The sequence below is a fragment of the Triticum aestivum genome, chromosome 2A, assembly GCF_018294505.1.
Source record: "Triticum aestivum cultivar Chinese Spring chromosome 2A, IWGSC CS RefSeq v2.1, whole genome shotgun sequence".
Lineage (NCBI taxonomy): Eukaryota > Viridiplantae > Streptophyta > Magnoliopsida > Poales > Poaceae > Triticum > Triticum aestivum.
In genome coordinates, this window is record NC_057797.1 from 2,406,765 (window position 1) to 2,429,445 (window position 22,681).

At 44.4% G+C, this 22,681-nt stretch overlaps 3 protein-coding genes and 1 long non-coding RNA gene across 7 annotated transcripts; 3 read left to right on the plus strand and 1 right to left on the minus strand.

The window, feature by feature from the left end:
• Window positions 1-2,958: 2,958 nt before the first annotated feature.
• On the plus strand, window positions 2,959-6,704 carry LOC123186901 (uncharacterized). Its single transcript, XR_006493732.1, has 6 exons — window positions 2,959-3,346; window positions 3,435-3,529; window positions 3,932-4,018; window positions 4,110-4,203; window positions 4,900-6,165; window positions 6,250-6,704. It is a non-coding gene; the product is annotated as an uncharacterized lncRNA (long non-coding RNA).
• Window positions 6,705-7,727: 1,023 nt separating this feature from the next.
• LOC123186899 (cyclin-dependent kinase 11A-like) lies at window positions 7,728-8,647 on the minus strand. The gene is made up of 2 exons (XM_044598630.1): window positions 8,392-8,647; window positions 7,728-8,313 (listed from the first exon to the last, which is right to left on the minus strand). The coding sequence occupies exons 1-2, from the start codon at window positions 8,605-8,607 to the stop codon at window positions 7,939-7,941; spliced, it is 591 nt and encodes a 196-aa protein (XP_044454565.1). The 5' UTR covers window positions 8,608-8,647; the 3' UTR covers window positions 7,728-7,938.
• A 2,543-nt stretch (window positions 8,648-11,190) lies between these two features.
• LOC123186898 (serine/arginine repetitive matrix protein 1) lies at window positions 11,191-16,427 on the plus strand. Of its 4 annotated transcripts, none has more exons than XM_044598627.1 (5): window positions 11,191-11,347; window positions 12,466-14,245; window positions 14,329-14,543; window positions 14,644-15,594; window positions 15,676-16,427. In XM_044598627.1, the coding sequence occupies exons 4-5, from the start codon at window positions 14,761-14,763 to the stop codon at window positions 16,216-16,218; spliced, it is 1,377 nt and encodes a 458-aa protein (XP_044454562.1). In that variant the 5' UTR covers window positions 11,191-11,347; window positions 12,466-14,245; window positions 14,329-14,543; window positions 14,644-14,760; the 3' UTR covers window positions 16,219-16,427. The 4 variants fall into 4 exon arrangements, with proteins under 4 accessions (XP_044454562.1, XP_044454561.1, XP_044454564.1 ...); XM_044598626.1 differs by having other exon boundaries at window positions 11,212-11,347; window positions 11,494-14,245; XM_044598629.1 differs by having other exon boundaries at window positions 11,212-11,347; window positions 11,494-14,245; window positions 14,644-15,522.
• A 1,873-nt stretch (window positions 16,428-18,300) lies between these two features.
• Window positions 18,301-21,763, plus strand: LOC123186840 (disease resistance protein RGA2-like). The gene has a single exon (XM_044598522.1). The coding sequence runs from the start codon at window positions 18,554-18,556 to the stop codon at window positions 21,761-21,763; it is 3,210 nt and encodes a 1,069-aa protein (XP_044454457.1). The 5' UTR covers window positions 18,301-18,553.
• Window positions 21,764-22,681: the final 918 nt, after the last annotated feature.

Genomic DNA, 22,681 nt, shown 5'->3' on the forward strand with positions numbered 1-22,681 from the left:
ACCTTCATATTAGCATTTGAAAAATTGGTGTTGTACATAAGGCTTCTTACCTTCAAATTAGCATTTGACATTATATTGTTGTTGTATATCGATACAAGTGATGATGCATAGAAATATTTAACTGAGTGCTTAATGCAACATTACTGTCTCACTACTTGCATGTACACCTGTTTCTAATCAAGTGTGCAATGAATGCTATAATAACTTCAGCAAGTTACAGTTCGTACCATGAGCGAGCTCTGCTTGAGAAAACAAAGATGAGCAATCATTGCTTTTTTTTTGTTTTATAGTCATACATCAATAGCTTTTGTGCCTAAGATGATTTTCCTTGCTGACAGCTGCCACACCTGCGGGGTTAGTCAACCATCGCATTTTGTGTCCTATTATGTTTCTCGCGCATTGGATGTCAAAAAACTTTGCATAAATATCACCTTTGTTGTTCTAACAGAAAATTCTATTAGGCAGGATTTAAATTGCTGAAGAGACTATTGTTGCAAATGTTTTTTTGTCAGCCATGGTCACCATGTCTAGTGTTAGCCGCTCACCGAAGCCATCGCCATCCCTGGAGCCAAGGGAGCGGATGTGGCGAGGATTGATGCGAAATGGAGGTGCCCGCCAATGAGAGACGTCGCCGAGAATGATCACCTTGTTCAACAGTATAAGGCGGAACAATCATGGACCACCAGCAGAGTCGGATCCCAGGTAGACTCGACAGCTCTGTTCTGTGACATGCTATATTAATGACATACTGTTTGGAGTTGGGTCAGGAAGAATTTTTTGAAGATTGGGACGGTTAGGTTGATCTATCTGTTTGTCTGTTGTTTTCAAGGCTTTACTATACAATCAAGACTATGGTCTTTTAATAGACCACTCAGATAGACAGCTCTGTCTTGTGGTTCTATTGTTGCAAGGAAATTTACAAATTTTATTGTCGTGATGCCTCAGTTTCTATTATGCTTACTGTACTATAAATGGCTTACCATGCTTATGTTGACGTCTAGGATCATTGTGGTGAAATGTTTCTATTGGAACATGTTAGTCCTCTTGCCTTCTAATTAGCATTTTAAATTATAATGTCTCTGTATATTATACGGCCTTATTGTCTTGCTGCTTATATGTACACCTGCTCCCTAACGTTAAGTGTCTCTAGGTATTTTCCTCCCTGGCTCAACGGAGCATGACAATGTACTAGGTCCTTCTTGATTTTTTGTAAATGACACGCTGAATCTAGTTTTTGACGAGTCTCAAGGTCTAAATCTAGTTAAACCGCTGAATCTATTGACACGGAGTATGACAATTTTATAGGTTCTTCTTGATATTTTGGAAAAGAAAACCAGCAGCTACCTAATTTAGGAAGCGCCCACTTATTTAGTTTTTTCTTTAGCGTTACTTGCTTTTCTTTCCAGAACTTCATGGTTGCTGTAATCTCTACAGCTGTTTTGCTGGACATGCACATGGCAGAAATTACACTATGGTTAGCATGCGACATTGGTCGGGCAAATCCTATTTGCCACTCACTGCGGTAAATTATCTGTTTTCCCGGTTTTAGAAAGGTTCTAGAAGGTTCTTCTCGCCCCGGTTTTTCCAAAAAAAAAAATCTATTGTTCCTCTACAAGTTTTATTTTCTATATTTGCACTTTTTGGTATTTCTTTTCTTTAAAAAAATGTTCATGCTATTTAAATGTCCATAATTTTAGAAGATGCTCATGAAATTATTAGAAAATGTTCACTTTTTAAAAAAAATTCATAGTTATAGAAAAATGTTCGCATTTTTAAAAAAGGTTACGTTTTTTTTCAAATGTTCTTTTTTAAAGAATGGTCACAAAAGTTTCTAAAAAAGGACGGGTTTTTTCACATAAACATAATTTACATTTTTTTTAAATTCTCAACATAATTTACGTTGTGACACGCGTAAATAAACAAAATAGAAGCCAGCCGGGCGGGCCCATGTATGTACCCGGAGTGGGCCACCATTCCTTCCTCCCTGCTCTGCTCTGGCTCTGCTTCCGACGAGTCCAACAGACGGCGGCGACGGCGACGGCGAGGAGACACCTGCGGGAGTGGGACGGCGGGCAAGGACGAGTATGCGTCGTCTTCCAGCTGCTAGCGGCCGGGCCTGACCTCTCTCCCGTTCAGCTGGAGCCAAGCGCAGTGCCACCCACACCCACAGGGTCAGGTCAGCTTTCGTCCACCTGCCTGCTCGCCCGCCCGCCATGTGTTTGTGTTTATTCCCGTGACGTTCGTTTCTCGCGCTGCTTTGGGTTTGGGGTCTTGGCTCTTGTCTTCATCCAATGAACACTGACCGGCGATTACATTACAGTAGCCAAGGAGTATATAGACAGCGTCTGCCATTGCTCTTGCCTTGCTCTTTTGTTTAATGATCTCAAAAACCAACACTGGCACAGCCAATCAAAATGCATCAAACCATCTTTCTGAACTAGATCCACACATTTTGCACCAAAACTAGGTATCTTCTTCGATTTTTTGTCCAAAAGGACCCCCTGGCCAACAGAATTGACAAAAAAGACTACCCGTGGATATATTTGACAAAAAGGACCCCGTGGCCGTGGCGGTAGGCGCGGCAGGCGACACGTGTCACCTGCCGCCACGCCATGAGGCGGCGGGCCCCGCCGCCACCGCAGGAGCCGGCCGCGCGGGGCAGAACGGTGTCTGCACAGGGCAGCACAGGCCAGCGTGCCGCGACGGAACGGGCCGCGCCAGGTGGGCCCGGCCGCCATCGGGTGAGGCGGCCGCCGCTGCCGCTGTCGCTACCCGGCCGACAAGGCCTGCTGCACGCGGGCCCAGCAGGTGGGCCACGCTGCCACCAGCCGAGGCGGCCTGTCCTGTGCTGCTGCACGCGCGACAGTGCGCAGACGGCGCTGATTCCGAGGCGCGACAGTGACGGCTGTGACTCCGAGGCGCGGGAATATGGACGCTTTTGGTTCTTTCGCCCGGGAATCAATCCTGCCTGCTTTAGCTTCTTTATTCGCGATGTTTCGCTGCTGTCCGTGAGCGGACGTGACGGCAGTGCGGGAATCACTCACCCAGCGCTGGCTGTTGCTACGCAATGACAATGCAGAAATACACTCACTCGCTGCGGGTATCCGAGGCTGCGGTAGGTGAGTTTATCCTGTTGTGCCGACACTACAGGGATCCTCTTCCTTTTATATACTATGCTTCTGCTCCGTGCGCAAACACACTCTCTGTGACCTCGTTCCTCTCCTTTGCTCTCTAAGTCTCTAAGTACATAGAGAAAGAAAAGCTGAGTAGGCATTTTCACTCGTGATTTCGGGCGATTTAGAGTTGGATTATGAAGATGGTGAAGTTGAAGAAAATTTAGATCAAGGTAAGTTGTATCCATTTTTGTTGGTTTCGTTCGCATGCATGATGTTTTTGTTCTGCTTGATTAGTTCCTAAGTGTGTATTTTATGTAGTTTTAGGCAATATTTCAACACTTGGAGGAGGAGTCATTTAGAACTTCAGGAGTAGGATTTGCGTAGCAAAGTGAAATACGAAGTTGAAGATCAAGGTATGAGCTTTGCAATACATGGATTTTTTTTGTGCATGCATGATGGTAATTAGTTAGTATTTTAGCCATTCATTAGCTATGCGATGTTAGTGCTTAGAGGTTAGAGATAATTTCAAACGACAGATACAACATTTATACTACTTTTTTGAGAAGAGTAGGTTGAAGATGTTGTATCAATGTTAGCTGCGTCCATTAGTATTGTCATGCGAGAAGCTCTTAATACGGTAATTAAGAAAAAAATTGCACTGTAATTGTTCATTGCATGTGGTATGTTATTTCATGTGGTATGTTTATTAATAAGTCCATGGTTAGGAAACTGTAGTCTACTTTGTTATGTTGCAGTAATCTAAATTTTTTATGTTAAGATAGGGTGCTAATGTACTTAATGATGTATGTAATTAGGTAAAATAATTCATCTTAGTAGCAAACAAGGAGGAGATGACGTGATTGAAGAAATTGTGTTTCCATCTTCGCGCTGTCCCTTTTGAGGTGATGACCACATACATGCAAGTGCTATTTTCATACTTTTAATAGCAGAAAGAAAAATCCGTGTGTAATATTGATGTTCATGTGATAATAGGTTGACTCCGTTCATATAGTACTGGTGACGGAAATTTATTCGAACTATTTGGACTCTTAATTGCATTCGCAAGCACATCCATATTGGAGCTAAGGTATAAAATGACACCATGATTTTGTTAATATTTTTTATATTGATGTACTGTTGTGAATAATGTGTGCATGCCGCTGCAAATATTATTATTTGTAAAATAAATGATTGCTATCGTATGATATTTAAAAATAATATAAAGCCGGATGAAATTAAATGTTTACTCATATGATATTAAAATGTTATTATCGTACTATTATGTTTAATGGTTGTTTGGATAGCGAGTAATTACCATCGGTTTTACTCTCGTAGACGAGTTTGAGAAAAAATATATCAAAATTAGTTTTTAGTAATAGTCGTTTTTACTCTCATAGACGAGTTTGAGAAAAAATATATCAAAATTAGTTTTTAGTAATAGTCGTTTTTACTCTCGTAGACGAGTTTGAGAAAAAATATTATCAAAATTAGTTTTTAGTAATAGTCGTTTTTACTCTCATAGACGAGTTTGAGAAAAAATATTATCAAAATTAGTTTTTAGTAATAGTCGTTTTTACTCTCGTAGACGAGTTTGAGAAAAAAATATATCTTTAAATACCCGTTAACCAAATATTTGTAAGCAAATGATTCTAGAAACAAACCGAATATTTGTAACAAAAATACGGTTATTATTTTAGTCGTATGATATGTAAATGTTGTCATCGTACTACTACTAAATGTTCTGTTACTAATTGTTTGCAATGTAAACATGTATGTTGGTTAGGTACTATGGAAAATTTAGTAGTGTACTATGGGAACGTCTTACGCGACGGTCCATTGGGGGTGGATGTGTCCTTGTGCGAGTCGACTACAGTTGTAGTGAGAGACATGGTCAATGTGGGTTACGCAGCAGTTAGAAGGTGCATCCGAAAGGTGTTTGGCCCAGGGATGCAAGGGAAAAAAATGACAATGGAGGCCTTCGTCGTTGACGGAGGAAATGATGGGACAGTTGCCCGTTGGGGTTTGCGGCCGGTCACAGGTGATCGGTCGTCGGGGTCGTACATGAGGTTTGCAAGCAATCCCAATAACTCAATGTATGGTCAGCCGATGGTGTATGTAGATTTCATTTCAGTCACTGATGTTGCCGGATGCAGTAGCAGGGGTGGTGAGGTCGAGTTGGCCATCACATCAGCCCCTAGCGTCGGCCCATCGGAACCGACGGGCGGCCAGCCTGTGTATGACACATGATATTGGTCTGCGACCGTTGACATGAGCGAACACGTGGAGGGATTGCCGGAGGCGCTAGATGATGATGATCATTCTTCTGCGTCTTCGGAGTCAAGCGAAGAAGAAGAAGATGTTCCTCCTCAGAGGGCGGTCGCAGCGGTACTGCAACCTGGGTTTTTACAGGATATGAGCATCACCAACGAATTTCACTCTGCTTCTGGCCTAGGAGCGGGGAGCCTGGAGGTTGGGCAAGTTTTCCCAGACAAGAAGTCTGCTTACCAGGCAATGGGTAGCTATGCAATCGGCATCCACCGCCAGCATAGAGTGAAGCAGTCTGATAAAAAAGAGTTGAAGGTCATATGCATCCACACCGCGAAAGGTTGCCGCGGAAGAGTTCTCGCTAGACTGAAGCCTGGGGTATATCAGTCATGGCATATCACAAAAATAGTGGAGCATACCTGTGAGCAAACTGGGACTCTTTCAGATCACTGCAATGTGACAGCAAAATATGTGGCACAGACAATGGAAACAATTGTGTAGGGAAGTCTCAACATTAGTGTTAGGGCTCTGCAAAAAGATGCGGGGGATCTAATTGGATTCCCTGTTAGCTACAGTAAGGCTAGGCGTGCGAAGGAAAATATATTCAAGAACTTGTATGGTACCTATGAGGCGGGTCACAGGATATGATGCATACACCCAAGGTGAGGGATCTCAGCCGTATCTTTCCACGCGAGGGATCCCCATGCCCGAGGAGACTCGTGTACCAGATTTAAACCAGCACCACGTACAATGGCCAGACCGTATAGGAGAGGGATATGCTCAGGTAGTCATGTTTACATTTTAATGCATTTACAATGATATCATATATTATCCTCTAACAGTTTGTTTAAAATGTTTCTATGTGCAGGACACACCTGATGTTAATTGGGGCGATGAGAACACCCAACGCGGCGTCAACACAGGCCTCCGGGGAGCATCATATGATCTTGGCGTCCCGGTTACATCATTAGTTACAGAGTTCTTCGGAGGGGACGTTATTGGCCCATCTTTTATCCCCGCGGAGTCACAACCATACGCCTACAATTACGCTTCAGGTTCGCAACAAGGATTTGCGACTCCACCACCTACGCAGGACTCGCAGACACATGAAGCCGAATTGGAGTACGGCCGCGGTCTTCGTGTGACCCGGCCACCTAATCGCTTGTCGCCTTCCGGTCGTAAGGAAAGGCCAGGTGGTCGTCGTAAAGTAGGGTGATTCATCTATGCATGTGCGCGACCCATTGTATCTACATATGTCTGTATCAGACTTTTCAATTTGAACATCTATGTATGCTGAAATAAAAATGCACCAGTCAGGAACAATTTTTCCCGCCTATATCTCCCGCCATACTATCCCGCTACACTCTTTTGCTTATGTCAGGCCGAAATGATTTTTTTTTAAATTTTGGCTGATGAATACTGTGCAACCATTGCCCGTCTTAGGCATTGAAAAAATATATTTTCAGGCAACGCTTTCCCCTCAATATTTTCCCGCCAACGCTTTCCCTCCATATGTTCCGCCACCCGTTTCCCGCCAACCCCTTCCCGCCATATCTTCCTGCCACCCGTTTCCCGCCATATGTTCCCGCCAACCCTTTCCCTCCATACCGCAGTCGTTCTTTCCCGCCATTTTCTCCTCTTTACCTATAAAACCCCCTTCAGACGGAGGTGGATAAGCATTCGAGTGTAGTGTAGTCGAGATGTCCCATTATCCTTTCGATCGTAGTTTTCACCCTGGGATGAGCAGCACTCTTCTAAGGCTAGCTACCGATTTCAGGATGGACAATAGGATAGTTCCATGGGACGAACTCACCGGTAGTGACACCATAATGAATGAGTTGGCTCACCAATTACGTAGGTCTGGGTGGCCTGAAAGGACCTATGAGGATGTACGTAAAGAACTTCTTAGGTTGGATGCAAGGTGGAAGAAGGTTGTGGAGCCGAAGAGTGAAACTTTTAGAAGGACTACAGAAAAGCATCCATTTTTATGGACTGAGGAGAGCGAGGACGAAGATGATATCTTCATGCCGCCGCTTCCGGGTTCTGCATCGTCAAAGGGCAATAGTTCTGCATCGTCCAAGGGCAAGAGTACTGCATCCTCGAAGGGCAAGAGTTCTTCATCGTCCAAGGGTAAGAGTTCTGCATCCTCGAAGGGCAAGAGTTCTGCATCGACGGAGGATGACGATGATGCCTTCATGTAGTTTTTAAGCTGTATTCCAGTTGTACCGTTTAATTCAGATGTACTTGCATTATTAGTTTGTACTCTCTTATTGTAAGGCATTATGTTCTATCTTAATTTCATTTTATAGTTGTTGCACGATGTTCGATAATTAGTGGAGGGAAAGAAAATGCCACTACTTTATTCTAAAACTATATATTTTTTCCATCACGACAAGGTACAACTGAAAATAAGATACAACTCGACAAGGTACAACTGAAAATAAGATACATCGTAGAATTTAAATAAAGCTACATTTAACTACTGAAATGAAGCTACATTAAACTGCAGAAATAAAGATACAAATGATTGCGAAGTTTAAAATACTACCACAGGAATCTACTGAGTCCAACGTGGATATTTTCCTTTTCCATCGCCAGCTTCTTCTGCTGCCTTGGCCTGACGAGCCCTTTCTTTCTTTCTCTGCCTCTCCGCCTCACGAGCCTCCTTTCGCTGTCGCTCCTGCTCCTCCATGCGACGAGTCTCTTCCCTGTTTTTCTTTCCTAAATCCTGAAAAAACCGGTGTTGCTCCGCATAGTATTCTTTTAACTCTCTCTCTTGCTCTGCTTTCTCCTCAGCTTCCGCCTTCTCGCGTCGCTCTTCCGCATAGAAACTATTCCACGCACGGCGACTTCTTTCACGAATCTCAGTCACTGCCCAAGCCGGCATCTCCGTGTCAATCCAACGATAGTACATGCACAGAGGCGGAGGAGACTATAACAAGAAACCAGAATGTTATTAAAGAATCTATCAAAATGCCAACAATATCTATTTGTGATGGTTAAAGCATACCGGAGGCTTATCGTACTCTGAAATAGCTATGGGTGGATCTTCCTCATAATTGGCGCACATGAAAAACTTCATGCCCAACCAATCTGAAAAATCCGTAACCTCCTTCACCTTGCAAAGATCGCCACACCAACACCGCAGGACTGCCACCCCCGGAGGCAAACTTGCATTCTTCATTTTCCTCGGCCTAATGCTTTGATCCGAGCAAGGCAAACTCATACCGACTGAAAAAATGTGTTACACACTTTGCGCACTGCCGATTTCAAGGATGGCTGGACGAGAGCCTTGGTGTCTCCTTTTATAAGCTCGGACGATAAATGATGGCGAGAAAATTAAGTGGGGATATTTACGATCCCTGTAGTGTCGGCACATGAGCTTCCCGTAGCCTCGGATTCCCAGTGCCATCGCATCCGCTTGCAAAAGAAGCAAAGGCAGGATTGATTCCCGGGCGAAAGAACCAAAAGCGTCCATATTCCCGCGCCTCGGAGTCACAGCCGTCACTGTCGCGCCTCAGAATCAGCGCCGTCTGCGCACTGTCGCGCGTGCAGCAGCACAGGACAGGCCGCTCGGCTGGTGGCGGCGTGGCCCACCTGCTGGGCCCGCGCGCAGCAGGCCTTGTCGGCCGGGTAGCGACAGCGGCAGCGGCGGCCGCCTCACCCGGTGGCGGCCGGGCCCACCTGGCACGGCCCGTTCCGTCGCGGCACGCTGGCCTGTGCTGCCCTGTGCAGACACCGTTCTGCCCCGCGCGGCCGGCTCCTGCGGTGGCGGCGGGGCCCGCCGCCTCATGGCATGGCGGCAGGCGACACGTGTCGCCTGCCGCGCCTGCCGCCACGGCCCAGGGGGGGTCCTTTTTGTCAAATATATCCAGGGTAGTCTTTTTTGTCAATTCTGTTGGCGAGGGGGTCCTTTTGGACAAAAAAATCTTCTTCTTCCTCCTCTAGTAGAGTTAAGTTTGTTTAATGCTCTGGTTGTGTTCATCACAAACTAGTGGAGTGCTGCTGCACGCACTCTAGTCTAGTGACCAACCAACAACCCCAACGGAGACACATAGTACATGCCAAAGCACACCCACGTCTCATTGCCACACAGTGATAACAACAACCCGCGATCGACCTCATACATTCTTCTTTCTACTAAACGCACCAGCTACATGTAAATGTGAGCGCCACATCTTTTTATATGTCCATGGATCTATTCTTGCAAGCAAATTGTTGAATATGAAGGAGGTCTGCAACACATTAATTTGAACACACAATCAGAGTCCTGCTGCTCTGGTGACCATGACAAATTAAAGCTTGTGTCTATGTGTAACAGAGATTCTATCACCTTGTGCTTGGTATGAGGTGTTATCTGTAGCAAATCCCATGCTCCTCCCAAAGACGTCTCTTGGTCTGAATCACAAGCTGATCGAGCTGTGTGCCATAAGCTACTTAATTCCCACCGTTGAAGTTTCCAGAATCACAAGCTGATCGGGCTGCAGTTCTGAATATTTTATACAAGTGCATTTCCTGAATTCCATATGCTTTTCAGAGAACAAACGAGTTTCCGTCAAAGCATTTCTCAAGGCGGCCAGGCACCTGGAGTGTGCTATGCGACACCTTCTATCCAGGATGCCCTTATGTCATCTGATGATGAACAGCTGTTTCTTTATTGATGAAAGTGCTTATTGCTTCCAGTTTTCAGTAACTGTTGATGACTGCCTACATTTCGTGTTGGAAAGGCCTTCCCATGCAAGCTCTCGGTCAGGCAAGAATGATTTTGTTTTCATTCTAATTATTTCACAGTAACTAGCTAGAGATTCATGTGTTATTTCTGTCATATCCCCCGTTTAGTCTGTGTGTGTACAATCCTGTTGATTTCATTTGCATGAAATCATTGCAGACCTACCACTCCTTGATGGCGTGTGTCTGAGAATTGACAAAGCTAACCCTTGTTTGAAAGTTCAAAATAACCTTACTCTAAAAATTGAACCAAATCTGACCCTTGCTCAGCGCCACCCTCCGGGCGCTGAACTTGGCTGTGTCAACGCACTTCCTCGTTCCAGGCACAAAAAAAAAAAAAGAGTGCTGGCTTGAGCACTAGTATAGCAGGGTGCCATCTCTAGCCTTGATCTAAGTTGAACAGGGTACTAAAGGAAGAAATAATGGTGGAAAGATACTTTCTTAGTCTGTAGCAGCATCGATCCTTTTTTTTCTTTTTCTCCTTCCATTATTCCGTTATTACGTGCAAGGCACCGGTTCTTCTAATCTTGTTCCAAGCTCCTGCTCCACAAGGACAACTGGACAAGCACTGATGCCTTCCTGCCCTTTCACCTTCAGGCTCCAGCCCAAACTCCAAAGAAAGCACATATTTGTTTCTCATGTCTCTGAAACTCCAGCCAAGCCCAAACTCCAAACAAGGTGTTCCTGCAACGACTCAACCCTTGGCAGTACATTTGGAAGTGCTTACCCCTCACACTTGTGCTTTGCAAGCAAGCAGTTGTAGCACGATAATTAGTTTTGTTTGATCGCAGATTAATTAACAAGTGCTGCAAAATACTTTTGTGACCCACCGGCACAATTCTCATAGTATCATGTTCTCACTCATTTTTGAGAGCTTTTTCCTACAGCACCGTATTCTCTTTTTTGTGAGCGGCTGGACAAGTTGTGATATCTCAGTGTGAATGGTATGGCATCTTATCTTGCCATCTTTTGAGCTGTCATCCACCCACGCCACTTTCAATTCCTTTTTGGCTTTCAAGAGAGGAGACTCGGACTCCGTGTTTACCCAGCTTACAGGTTAGAGAGATTGTATATCAATATCAGCTCTCTCTCTCTCTCTCTCTCTCTCTCTCTCTCTCTCTCTCTCTCTCTCTCTCAACGACTTAACCCACCCTTTTGCAACTAGCTAGGCCTCCACGGCAGGCAGGCACGAAGGGAGGCGACGTCCATCACCGGCAGACCAGCAACTCGTGAACGTCGTAAGTACCTACTCCTCTCCTTTAATTTGCAGCTAGCCTATACAATCAGTACTGCTATCATCCTCCTCCAGGATTGGTGACGGCAAACTAATGCATGCATATATCCACGGTTGATTGGATTCCCTTCTGTTCCTGAATCGATGTAGGTTGTCCATCCCTGCATCAGAGGGAGGATGTACGCGGCCCTCAGTGGGGCGCAATGGGTAGTCGGCAAGGCGCTAGCCCCCGTTGCGGACGGGGTGCTGGAGGCTTGGGCGGCCACCAGGAACTTTGGTTTCAACATAGAGGCCCTCAGCATGGAACGAGTAAATTGCAGAAAACCACCAGTTTGAGGGCTAGATTAGCAGAAACCACCACGTTACAGTTTCTTGGCAAAAAACACCAACTCTCCCGTAAACAATTTGCAAATACCACTGATCGGCGGATCGGACACCGATAAGTGGAATTATGACAGGTGGGGCCCGGTTTTTGCCGACGTGGCGCTGTCAGCTGGTCCGACAGCCGTAGACGCCGTTAGACGGCGCCGTTCGTTCTGTTTCCTCTTATCCCCCATTTCCCCCGTCTTCCTCCCCCGTTTCCCCCTTCTTCTCCCCTATTCCCGCTCTTGCGGTGCACCGTCCCCGCCCCCTATCGCAGCCATGAGTCCGGCGAAGTCGAGCGATGCTGGCAGCGGCGCCCAGCCGTCCACTGGCGAGATGTGCGGGAGCTCGAACCCTACGAAGGCGACGGCAGAAGAAGAGGAGGAGGAGGACCCGCAGTACTCGGTGGAATTCAGGGCAGCCAGATCTTTCGCCGCGGCGGTGAAGGCAAATCCAGTTGGAAGCCAGCACATTGCTTCAGCTTTCGGCGGCGTCTAGTGAGATCCCAGTCCCATTCCCCTCCCCAATCACATTCCCCTTCTGTTGCTAGGGTTAGGGTTAATGAGTTCTAGGGTTTGTGTGTGTTATAGTTCTGTAATTAGAATGATATAGTTCTTTAATTAGATGCTTACAACTAGGGTTTCTATAAATAAAAGGATATGAATTGTTGCACTCAAATGATGTTCTGCTCTGGTCTGCACTAGCTTGCTTCAGTTTCCCTTAAGTACTTATAGTGCACTATTGTATTATTATTTGCAGTCTTGAAGATGAGGTTTGGGAATTGAGGATGCATTTTCATGATAGAGATAATATTGAAAGGAGTATGATGATGTCAGACATCACATATTACAATTTGGTAGCACTGATGGAGACAGAAGGGTATGGTTTTAGAGATTATATGTATTATGTGAGGGGCCCTGGGCTAGGGATTGAAGGAATGGAAGAAATAGATGCTGATGATAAGTTAGAGGAAATTTTAGACCACATAGCAGAGCAGAATAACAAGATATTGAATGTGACAATAGTTAGGGCCAGTGCAGAGAAAGTTCCCAATATAAATACCAATGTTAATGTCATTCAGATGCAGACCCCAATAGAACAAATTGGAGAGCCCAAACTGTATCGGATTGATGATGAAGGAGTGTTGTTCAATGCTGAAAATGGCATGTAGAAGCTGAGAGTTGTGATGCAGGAGGAGAACAAGAGCCAATGCCCTTGCAGTTTGACACATAGCAGAGCAGAATAAATGTGAGCCTGGAACCTGCTTTAGGTGATGCAGTAGTGGAAGAATACCATGTGACTGACAATTCAGAGGAGCAACTGTTAATAAAGCAAGAAATGGAGGAGAAAAGGAGAAATGAAATTGAAATGTTTAGGAAGAACAAGAAGGAAAGAGTGAAGGAGACTTATCTGAACAGGAAAGCAGCAGTTATGGACAATGAAGAGGATAGTGATGATGATGATCTAGTAGAATATGGTGATATCTTAGCTAGGCTTGAGGAGATGAGAAGACAGAGGAATGACCCAGAACTTCATTTTGAAGGGGACACATATGTTGAGGAAATGTGTGACTCAGAGGTGGATGATGAGTTGTATGTGCCACAAGGTGAAGAAGAGGATGTAGAGGAGGAAGAGGAGGAGGAATTGGAGGAAGAGGAACAAGAGCATGAGCTAGGGCAAGATGTACCAAACAAGAGAAGGGCCATGAGACAAAGAAAAGGCCCAACAAGCAATTCACATGGGAGTATAGAACACATGTTTGAGGAGGACTGGATTCTATCATCTGATGAGGACAAGAAACCACAAGACCTTGGTGTGGAAGATGATGATGGTGCTGAGGCATTGGCATATGTGTTGCCCAATGGTAGAAAAAGCAGAGCAAAGAAGATGAAGAAGAGGTTATGGTTTGATGAGCACAGAGCTCATCCAGAGGAGCAATTTGTGAAGCATCTTTGCTTCTTAAATGTGTACCAGTTTAGAACTGCACTTCAAACCCTGCACATTGCTCAAAACAGGAACTTTGTCTACCATAGAAACTGCAGTGATAGGGTGATAGCTCAGTGCATAGATGAGCAATGTCCCTTCTATATAGCAGCTTCTCAGATTGCAAATGAGAAGTCATTTACAATTAGGAAGGTGTATTTAGTGCACACATGCCCTTCTATGTCAGAGAACACTAAAGTCACTGCTAAGTGGGTTTCAAAATTCTGTGAGGAGGCTATCAGAAATGACCCATGCACAACAATCACAAGTATTATTAATACTGCAAAGAGCAAGTATGGTGTGGACATATCAACACACATGGCATACAGGGCAAAGAGGGCAGCAAAGGCTGTTGTGTTGGGAGACCAGAAAGCCCAGTACACCAGGATTAGGGATTATTGACAGGCTGTGTTGGATACAAATCCAGGTTCAAGATGCATTGTGACAACAAGATATCTGAAGGAGCATCCAAGCACTAACCCTAGGTTTCATGCACTGTTCATATGCTTGAATGGATGCAAAGAAGGGTTTCTCAATGGCTGCAAACCATTCATAGGTAAGTCAATAATATTTGTGCTAAGTGCTACTAATGTTTGATTTCATGTGCTAATCAATTGTGATTTCATTTATTTATTGTAGGTCTGGATGGTTGTTTCATCAAGCTCACTACTGGTCAACAAATTCTAGCTGCAACTGGAAGAGATGGGAACAATAATATTTTTCCCATTGCTTTTGGAATTGTTGATAAGGAGGACACTAACTCTTGGACCTGGTTTTTATACCAGTTGAGACAAGCATTAGGTGGAGAATCTGGGAAGTTTGGGAACTACACAATAATTTCAGATAGGCAGAAGGTAATCAGTTGTAATTACTTTCTTTATTTACTTTCTTTATTTACTTTCTTTATTTACTCTCTTGTATTTACTTTCTTGTATTTACTTATTGTACACACAGGGCCTTTTAAAAGCCATTACCAGAGTGTTTCCCAATTGTCCCCAAAGGTTTTGTCTTAGACATATCTACCAGAACTTTCAAAATGCTGGGTTTAGAGGGCCTGAATTAAAGCAATACATGGATGCAGCTAGTTATTCATATACTGAACATGGTTTTAAAACTGCAATGGATGCATTAAAGAATGAGAGTGAGGCTGCTTGGGAATGGCTAAGCAAAATACCTAAACACACTTGGGCCAGACATGCAATGGATATGAACTGCAAAACAGACTTAGTTGTTAACAATCTAAGTGAGGTTTTCAACAAGTGGGTTCTAGATGTCAGGGCTAAACCAATTAGGACCATGGTGGATGGAATTAGGACAAAGTTAATGGTCAAGTTCAATGCAAATAGAACAAAGGCTGAGACTGTAAGATGGGAAATTTGTCCAACATATGCTGAGAAATTAGAGGAAGCAAAGAAGTTTGCAAGGAACTGTCATGCTTTGATGGCTGGGCCCAATCTTTACCAAGTCACTAGTGGGGAGAGAACTTATGCTGTGAACCTACAACATAGGACTTGTGGGTGCAAGAAGTGGGATATGACAGCAGTTCCTTGCAATCATGCTGTTTCTGCCATACACAAGGCTAAGCTTCAGCCAGAGGACTTTGTTCATGATTTCTTCAAAAAAAAGATGTACCTGGCAGCTTACAGTCCCATTATATATCCTGTACCTGGACCTGATATGTGGCCAAGGACAGACAGTATGGACATTGAGGCTCCAGTTTTCAAAGAACACAAGGGAAGGGCACAGACAAAGAGGAGAAAGGGCCAATATGAGAAGCCAGCTCCCAAAGACACCTCAAGAATGGCCTCCATTACCTGCTCTAATTGCAAAAAGGTTGGCCATAGATACACCAACTGTAATGTTGCTTTGAATCCATCACTGGCAATGAGAAAGAATAGGCATGAGGTAACCAATGTCCTAATATTGACTATTTGCTGCTGCTTTGAATTCATCTTCCTGTTCTTACACTATTTGATCTTTTTGTAGCCAAGCAGCAGCTCCTATGAACTTGATGCAGCCACACCAGCAAGGAGGGCCTCTTCTGCTGCTGGTGCTGCTGCTACTGCACCATCACCAGCAAGGAGGGCCTCTTCTGCTGCTGGTGCTGCTGCTACTGCACCATCACCAGCACAGAGGGCATCTTCTTCTTCTGCTACAGCACCTGGACCAGCAAAGAAGAGGGCCTCTTCTGCTTCTGCAACAACACCTGGACCAGCAAAGAAGAGGGCCTCTTCTGCTTCTGCAACAACACCTGGACCAGCAAAGAAGAGGGCCTCTTCTGCTTCTGCAACAGCACCTGGACCACCAAAGAAGAGGGCCACTTCTGCTGCACCACCACAGAGGACAGCTGCTGGTAGTTCATCATCTGTTGCAAAGGGTAAAACAGCAGTAACTAGATCTTCAGCTGCTGCAAAGGGAGAAAGGGCATCTTTCTTGCCTCCAAGGCCAACTGGTGTTTCCCAAAGAATCAGGAAGCCCACCCAGAAAATTAGAGATTACTTGACTGCTTCAGGTGCTCCATGGGAATGATGCATTTTAGGTGTGTGAAAACTCTTGTGATGATGGTCAGTTTGGTTGTGTGTTAAAATAATGTCAATTTGGTTGTGTCAAACTGCTGTTGAGATGTTTGGTTGTGTCAAAATACTGTCAATTTGATCAGTTTGGTTGTGATGATGGTCATGTAGTTGAGATGTTTAAGTTAAGTTGTGATACTATAATGCTTCGATGGTATTTTGTGATGATGAGTTTGTCATACATTTTGTGATGATGAGGCTAGATGTCGACAAAGCCATCAAAGATGCCAAAAAACCCTAGGTGATGGCTAGACATCGACAAAACCATCGAAGATGCCTAAAAACCCTAGTGAAGGCTAGATGTCGACAAAACCATCGAAGATGCCAAAAAACCCTAGGTGATGGCTAGACGTCGACAAAACCATCGAAGATGCCTAAAAACCCTAGTTAAGGCTAGATGTCGACAAAACCATCGAAGATGCCAAAAAACCCTAGGTGATGGCTAGACGTCGACAAAACCATTGAAGATGCCTAAAAACCCTAGTGAAGGCTAGATGTCGACAAAACCATCGAAGATGGCTACAAACCTTATTTGATGGCTCAAATACATAAATTCTAAAAAGATCAGATTTCATCCAAATACTCTAAATACCATCACATTTAGCATTAATTCAAATCCATAGATAATCATAGTACTAGATTAGTACATTACAGATCCATAGTTCAGGAAATTAAAATCATAATCTCATTACAGCACAGCTAACCACACCCTACAAAAGGTAAGAAAATGCCAAATGATAGTGCCCTCTTCCACAGTCAGGTGATCATTCATTTAGGATGGCCTTGATCCCCTGCAGCTTCAAATTGCTCTCCTGCAGCTTCACATTGCTCTCATGCAGCTTCACATTGCTCTCTTCAACACTCTTCTGCAGCTCATCAATTTGGATTTGTAAGTTCTTCCTCTCTTCAGCTAGCTTGAGCTTCATGTTCCTAATGACACTGGCCTGAGCAGCTGCCAGGTTCTTCACCATCTCATACTTCTCCTCCAACTTCTTGGTATCAGCATCTGTATTTTCTGTCTCTACCCTACGTTGCTGGGCATCCACAAGTGCATTGACATCTTCAACCAGCTTATCATAGCTGGCCTGCAACTTTTTCTTCTCTTGTGTCAGGTTATGAACTTCAAAAGAATTCATCAGAGTGTCCTCAGCCCTCTGTCTCTTGTTGTCTTCATACATCAACCATAACTTGTGCAATGCATTCTCAAGGGTATTGGGCCAAGCAGGATCAATCCATTTAACTAGTCCACAGTCTCTACCTTCCTAAAATAAGGTAGTATTCAAAACCATATTAAAACCTTTCATCACAACCAAAGCTAAAGATATTATATTTCAAGAAGAAAGCACTGATGTTCTGCTCTCAATTATACAATGATGGATGTGCTGCTATTAGGAATAAACTATCCCATGCATCCATTGTACTTTAATCTAATTAACATTGTTGCCAGAGTAAACAATGACTGACTCAACACTCTCCTAAGAGTAAACAATGACTGCCTCAACAGTCTCCCAACTTAATAATAAATAAACAATGGCCAAATCCTCACAATGATTGTGCTCTCACTTAGAAGCATATACCTTCTCAGCGCAACAGAGAAACCTCCTCCCAGTTAGAATTCCTTCAAAAGCAACGCGCCTCTCTGCTAACTTCCCGTGATTGCACAAAACCTGCATTTCATCTTCAGGGCCCTCGAAATCGGAGTACTCAGTTGAAGCAGGGACCTGGGAGTCCAAAGAAATGCATAACATTTCATCAGCTAACACACAAGCTCTTTGAGAAAAATATCCCCAAATCATAGAACAAACTCTAACCCTAACCCTAGGAAAATATCCCCAAATGCATACCTGCACTCTGCCGTCGTCAGAATCAGAGCTGATGTACTGCCTAGTGTGCTCGCTGCTGTCGTCGCTTTCACTCCAGGACACCATGACGATGCGGCAACGGCGGCGCGACGCGGAGCGGCTGGAAGCGGCGAGCAAGAACAGAGCGAGAGCGAGAGCGTGCGAGAGCAAAGTGAGAGTGAGAGTGAGAGACAGAGGAGTGAATCACTTAAGTTCACGTGCAGGAGCGCCGTCTAACGGCGTCTAACAGCTGTCGGACCAGCTGACAGCGCCACGTCGGCAAAAACCGGGCCCCACCTGTCATAAATCCACTTATCGGTGTCCGATCCGCTGATCAGTGGTATTTGCAAATTGTTTACGGGAGAGTTGGTGTTTTTTGCCAAGAAACTGTAACGTAGTGGTTTCTGCTAACCTAGCCCTCAAACTGGTGGTTTTCTGCAATTTACTCGCATGGAACTGATGCTGGTGAAGGCCACGCTCGAACAAGCTGGACGCAAGGAGCTCGGCGGGCCGGCCATGGAGATGTTGTTGCACAAGCTGCGTGACTCGGCGCAAAATGCTGAAGACTTGTTAGATGAGCTCGACTACTTCCGCATCCACGATGAGCTCCACGGCACCCACGATGCTGCAGGCGAGCACGACAAGGGTTGCTTCCACAACCTTGCCTTCAATGCTCGCCACACCGCCAAAGCTTTTGGCAAACTGGTCAACTGTGCTAAGCCTCGGCAGAGGTCACACAGCGACTCCTCGGCCCCAGACACCAATCAGGAGCTTAGCGGATGCATGCCCAAGATCGGTAAACTCCTCACTTGCTCGTCTTCCCCGCATCCACATGTTCGTGATGATGATCGTGGCAGTGATGACGACTATCATAGTGATGATGATTGTGGCAATGTGCAAGAAACACCAAAGCTTGAGTTTAATAGGGTTTATTTCTCTCAAAGGATGAAGGACATTGTAGAGAAATTGCAACTTATGCGCAATGAGGTTAGCAAGATTCTGATACATTGTGGCCCTAGAACTGTCCCAGACATTGCCCTGAGCCGTCCTATCACCAAAAGTAGAATTGATGAGCCAAAACTGTATGGGAGGGACCATGTCATGAATAGCATCATACATGATATCACCGAGGGTCAATACTATGACAAGGGTCTAACTGTGCTGCCGGTTGTGGGTCCAGGGGGTATGGGCAAGACAACTCTTATAAAACACATATATCGCAACCAGCAAGTGCAGAATCATTTTTCAGTCATGATTTGGATATGTGTATCGCTCAATTTCAATCTAGATAAGGTGCTAGAACAGATTAAAACATGTACACCTCAAGTTGGAATGGAAAAGGAGGGTAGTACAACAGAAGATTTGATTGAACAAAGATTAAAATATAAAAGGTTCTTACTTGTATTGGATGATATATGGCGGATTAGTAATGGTGATGACTGGAAAAAATTATTGTCGACACTCAATCAATCAGAAGAAAGGGGGTGCATGATTCTAGTCACAACTCGGTTTCAAGCAATAGCACAAAAGGTTAAAACAACTGGCCAATCAATAGAACTGAATGGTTTAGAATATGAAGAGTTTAGGAAGTTATTTCTTGCATTTGTCTTTGGCGATGAAGAATGTGCAAGGGATAAACATTTCTTACTTGAGACAGGAGATAAGATAATGGAAAAGCTAAAGGGCTCCCCTCTTGCAGCAAAAACTGTTGGTAGATTACTGAGTAAAGAACTTAGTTTGCGTCATTGGAAAAGGGTCCTAAAAAGTAAGGAATGGGAGAAGCAAACTGATGACAATGAAATTATGCCTGCCTTGAAGCTTAGCTATGACTTTCTCCCTTTTTATTTGAAACAATGCTTTTCCTATTCTGCATTGTTTCCTGAAGATTATCGTTTCAGAAGCCACGAGCTCATCAACCTGTGGATCGGACTAGATATTTTGATACCCGGTGGCCAAAACCAAGTTGTTCAAGATATAGGTTTGAGTAATTTAAATGAGCTAGTTATCCATGGATTTTTCAGAGAAGAGGAAACCAGTGATGGTCTGCACTATGTTATGCATGACCTATTGCATGATTTGGCATTGAAGGTTGCATCGCATGATTGTCTTAGTTTACATTTCTCTGATGTTGGGTCAGTAGATATTCAGCCATCCACCCACCACTTGTCCATACGCACAGAGAACTTGGGTGAATATAATGTAGTGTCTTCTCAAAACATTAAGAGTGAATTGGAAAAATTGAAGACATCATTGAAGGTTGAACATTTGCAAACATTGATGTTATTTGGAGAAATGGATAAAGGTTTTGCCAAGATATTTGGTGATATTTGGGGGGAAGCAAATGCTCTTCGTGTTCTTTATTTGCCTGACATGACATATCACGTGGAATCCATGTTACATAACTTTTCAGGACTTGTCCACCTACGATTCCTATGTCTAGGGACAAATGAGTGGCAGATGCATTTACCACTTAGCATCCTTAAATTTTATCACTTAAGGGTTCTAGATCTTAAGTCATGGCATGGCAGTTGTGATTTTCCTGAAGACATGAGCAACCTTGCAAAATTGTGCCATTATTATACCCCAAGAGATGCGGATCTTCATTCTGATATTTATAATGTGGGAAAACTTAAACTCTTGGAAGAGTTGAAGGTATTTCAGGTCAATAAAAAGAGTGAAGTATTTGAACTAAAGCAACTAGAGCATTTGACCAAGCTAAGGGAGCTTGGCATCTACAACCTGGAGAAAGTGCATACAAAAGACGAAGCAGCTCAAGCAAAACTGATAGAGAAAAACTACTTGAGGAAGTTAACATTGGACTGGGATAGTGATCGATCTACTGTTGAGCCTGGTGTGGAAGCAATGGTTCTTGAGAACCTTCGACCGCATGGAGATCTTCAAATGTTGTGCATTAGAGGGCATGGAGACCCTTCTTGCCCAACATGGCTAGGTGATGAGCTCGTTGTTGATGCTCTACAATCTCTTAGTCTTTATTGTGTTTCTTGGGGAGTTTTCCCTTCTTTAGGGAAGGCATGGGATCTTCGTCAACTAAGATTGGAGCATATTTACAAGCCGAAGGAGTTTACTATAGAGAAAAACTTTTGCATGCTAATAAAGCTTGAACTAATTGGCCTAGGAAGTTTTGAAAAATGGGTTTACCCGGCTGAACAAGAGTCTTCCGTTAGTGGAGACTTGTTGCCACCGGATGCTCATATGTTCCCTCTTTTGCAAGTTCTGATTATTCGGGAGTGCCCGAAACTATTGGGGTTGCCTTTCTTAGAACACATTGTTTCCCCAGATTGGTTCCCCAAGCTACAAGAGCTTGAGGTATGTGACTGTCCCGAATTCTTGCCAGTGATTCCCATCTCCTGGATGGAAAGTCTTTGTTTTGTCAAGATGAAATGTATAAAGATGCTAAAGGAGTTTGGGTACTCAAAATCATCCAATGGAGCAGAATTGGAAATTATCGGAGAGGGTGATCTGCATAGCATCGACCAAGTGTTAGTTTTTGATAAAGAAACTAGTCTTGGGAAGCTGAAACTCGAGAGGTGCCCACCTCTGGAGTTGAAGCACCTCTTGATGCTAACCTCGCTAAAGACATTCATTGTAAGAAAATCAGATGGTTTGGTTGGACCCACTGTTTCAAATAGCCCGCTATAGCTCCGCTATAGCACGCTATAGCGTTTACAGAAGGTCTTGCGCTAAGAGACTTTGGTCCAAACAAATGAACAAACATTTTAAATAGCGCGCTATAGCTCCGCTATAGCACGCTATAGCATTTGAAAGAGGTCCGGCGCTAAGATGCTTAGCGCGCTCAAGGAATGTGGAATGGCAGCTCCCAGTTGAGATTATCACGATGTGGGAGTTAAATGGTAATAGTGGGAAGGAATTGACAGATCTCATCCCTCACCTCCCAAATCTCTCCAAATTGGACATAAGGTTTTGTAAAAACATAAAACACTTGGTAGTGGGGGTGGATTTGCGACATACAACATCGGCTGAATCAGAGATGGATGAAGATGAAATAAGAGCAGCAGAAGAGGAAGAGGATGAAGGGGTGCTGCTCTTCCCAGCTCATCTCTTTGACTCACTTCAGGAGTTGGTCATCTGCGAGTCCCAAGAGCTGGTACTGGTGGACCCACCAACTCTCGTTCCTGGAGGAGGATGGCTCGAAACCTTCCGATCCCTCCAGAGACTAAGAATAGAGGGCACCCCAAGGTTTCTATCCGCCTTCTCATTTTCCCATCACATTTTTCCTTCCTCCCTGAGGTTCCTGAAGCTTGCGGATGTGAAAGGCATGGAGACACTGGAGCCCCTCTCGAACCTCTTCTCTCTTACCAGATTAGAATTGTGGTATTGCGGAGAGGATCTGAAATGTCACAGCTTGCAGTTTCTCCTTGCCTGTGGCCGGCTCAAGGAATTACAAGTCATTGGAAGCCATAGGTTCTTTGCTGGTTGGGTTCCCAATCCCTGGCGGGAGCCTGTTTCATCCACACTGCAGGAGCTCTGCACGGATGATGCCAGGGGACTTCTTAGTGCACCTATCTGCAGCTTCCTATCTTCCTCCCTCACCAAGCT

Coding starts and splice junctions, on each gene's coding strand:
- LOC123186898 (XM_044598627.1), top strand. CDS start 14,761: ATGGATGCAGCTAGTTATTCATATACTGAACATGGTTTTAAAACTGCA. Junction 15,595..15,675: donor TGAGAAAGAATAGGCATGAG/GTAACCAATGTC, acceptor ATCTTTTTGTAG/CCAAGCAGCAGCTCCTATGA.
- LOC123186899 (XM_044598630.1), bottom strand. CDS start 8,607: ATGAGTTTGCCTTGCTCGGATCAAAGCATTAGGCCGAGGAAAATGAAG. Junction 8,314..8,391: donor CAGAGTACGATAAGCCTCCG/GTATGCTTTAAC, acceptor TTCTTGTTATAG/TCTCCTCCGCCTCTGTGCAT.
- LOC123186840 (XM_044598522.1), top strand. CDS start 18,554: ATGGAACTGATGCTGGTGAAGGCCACGCTCGAACAAGCTGGACGCAAG.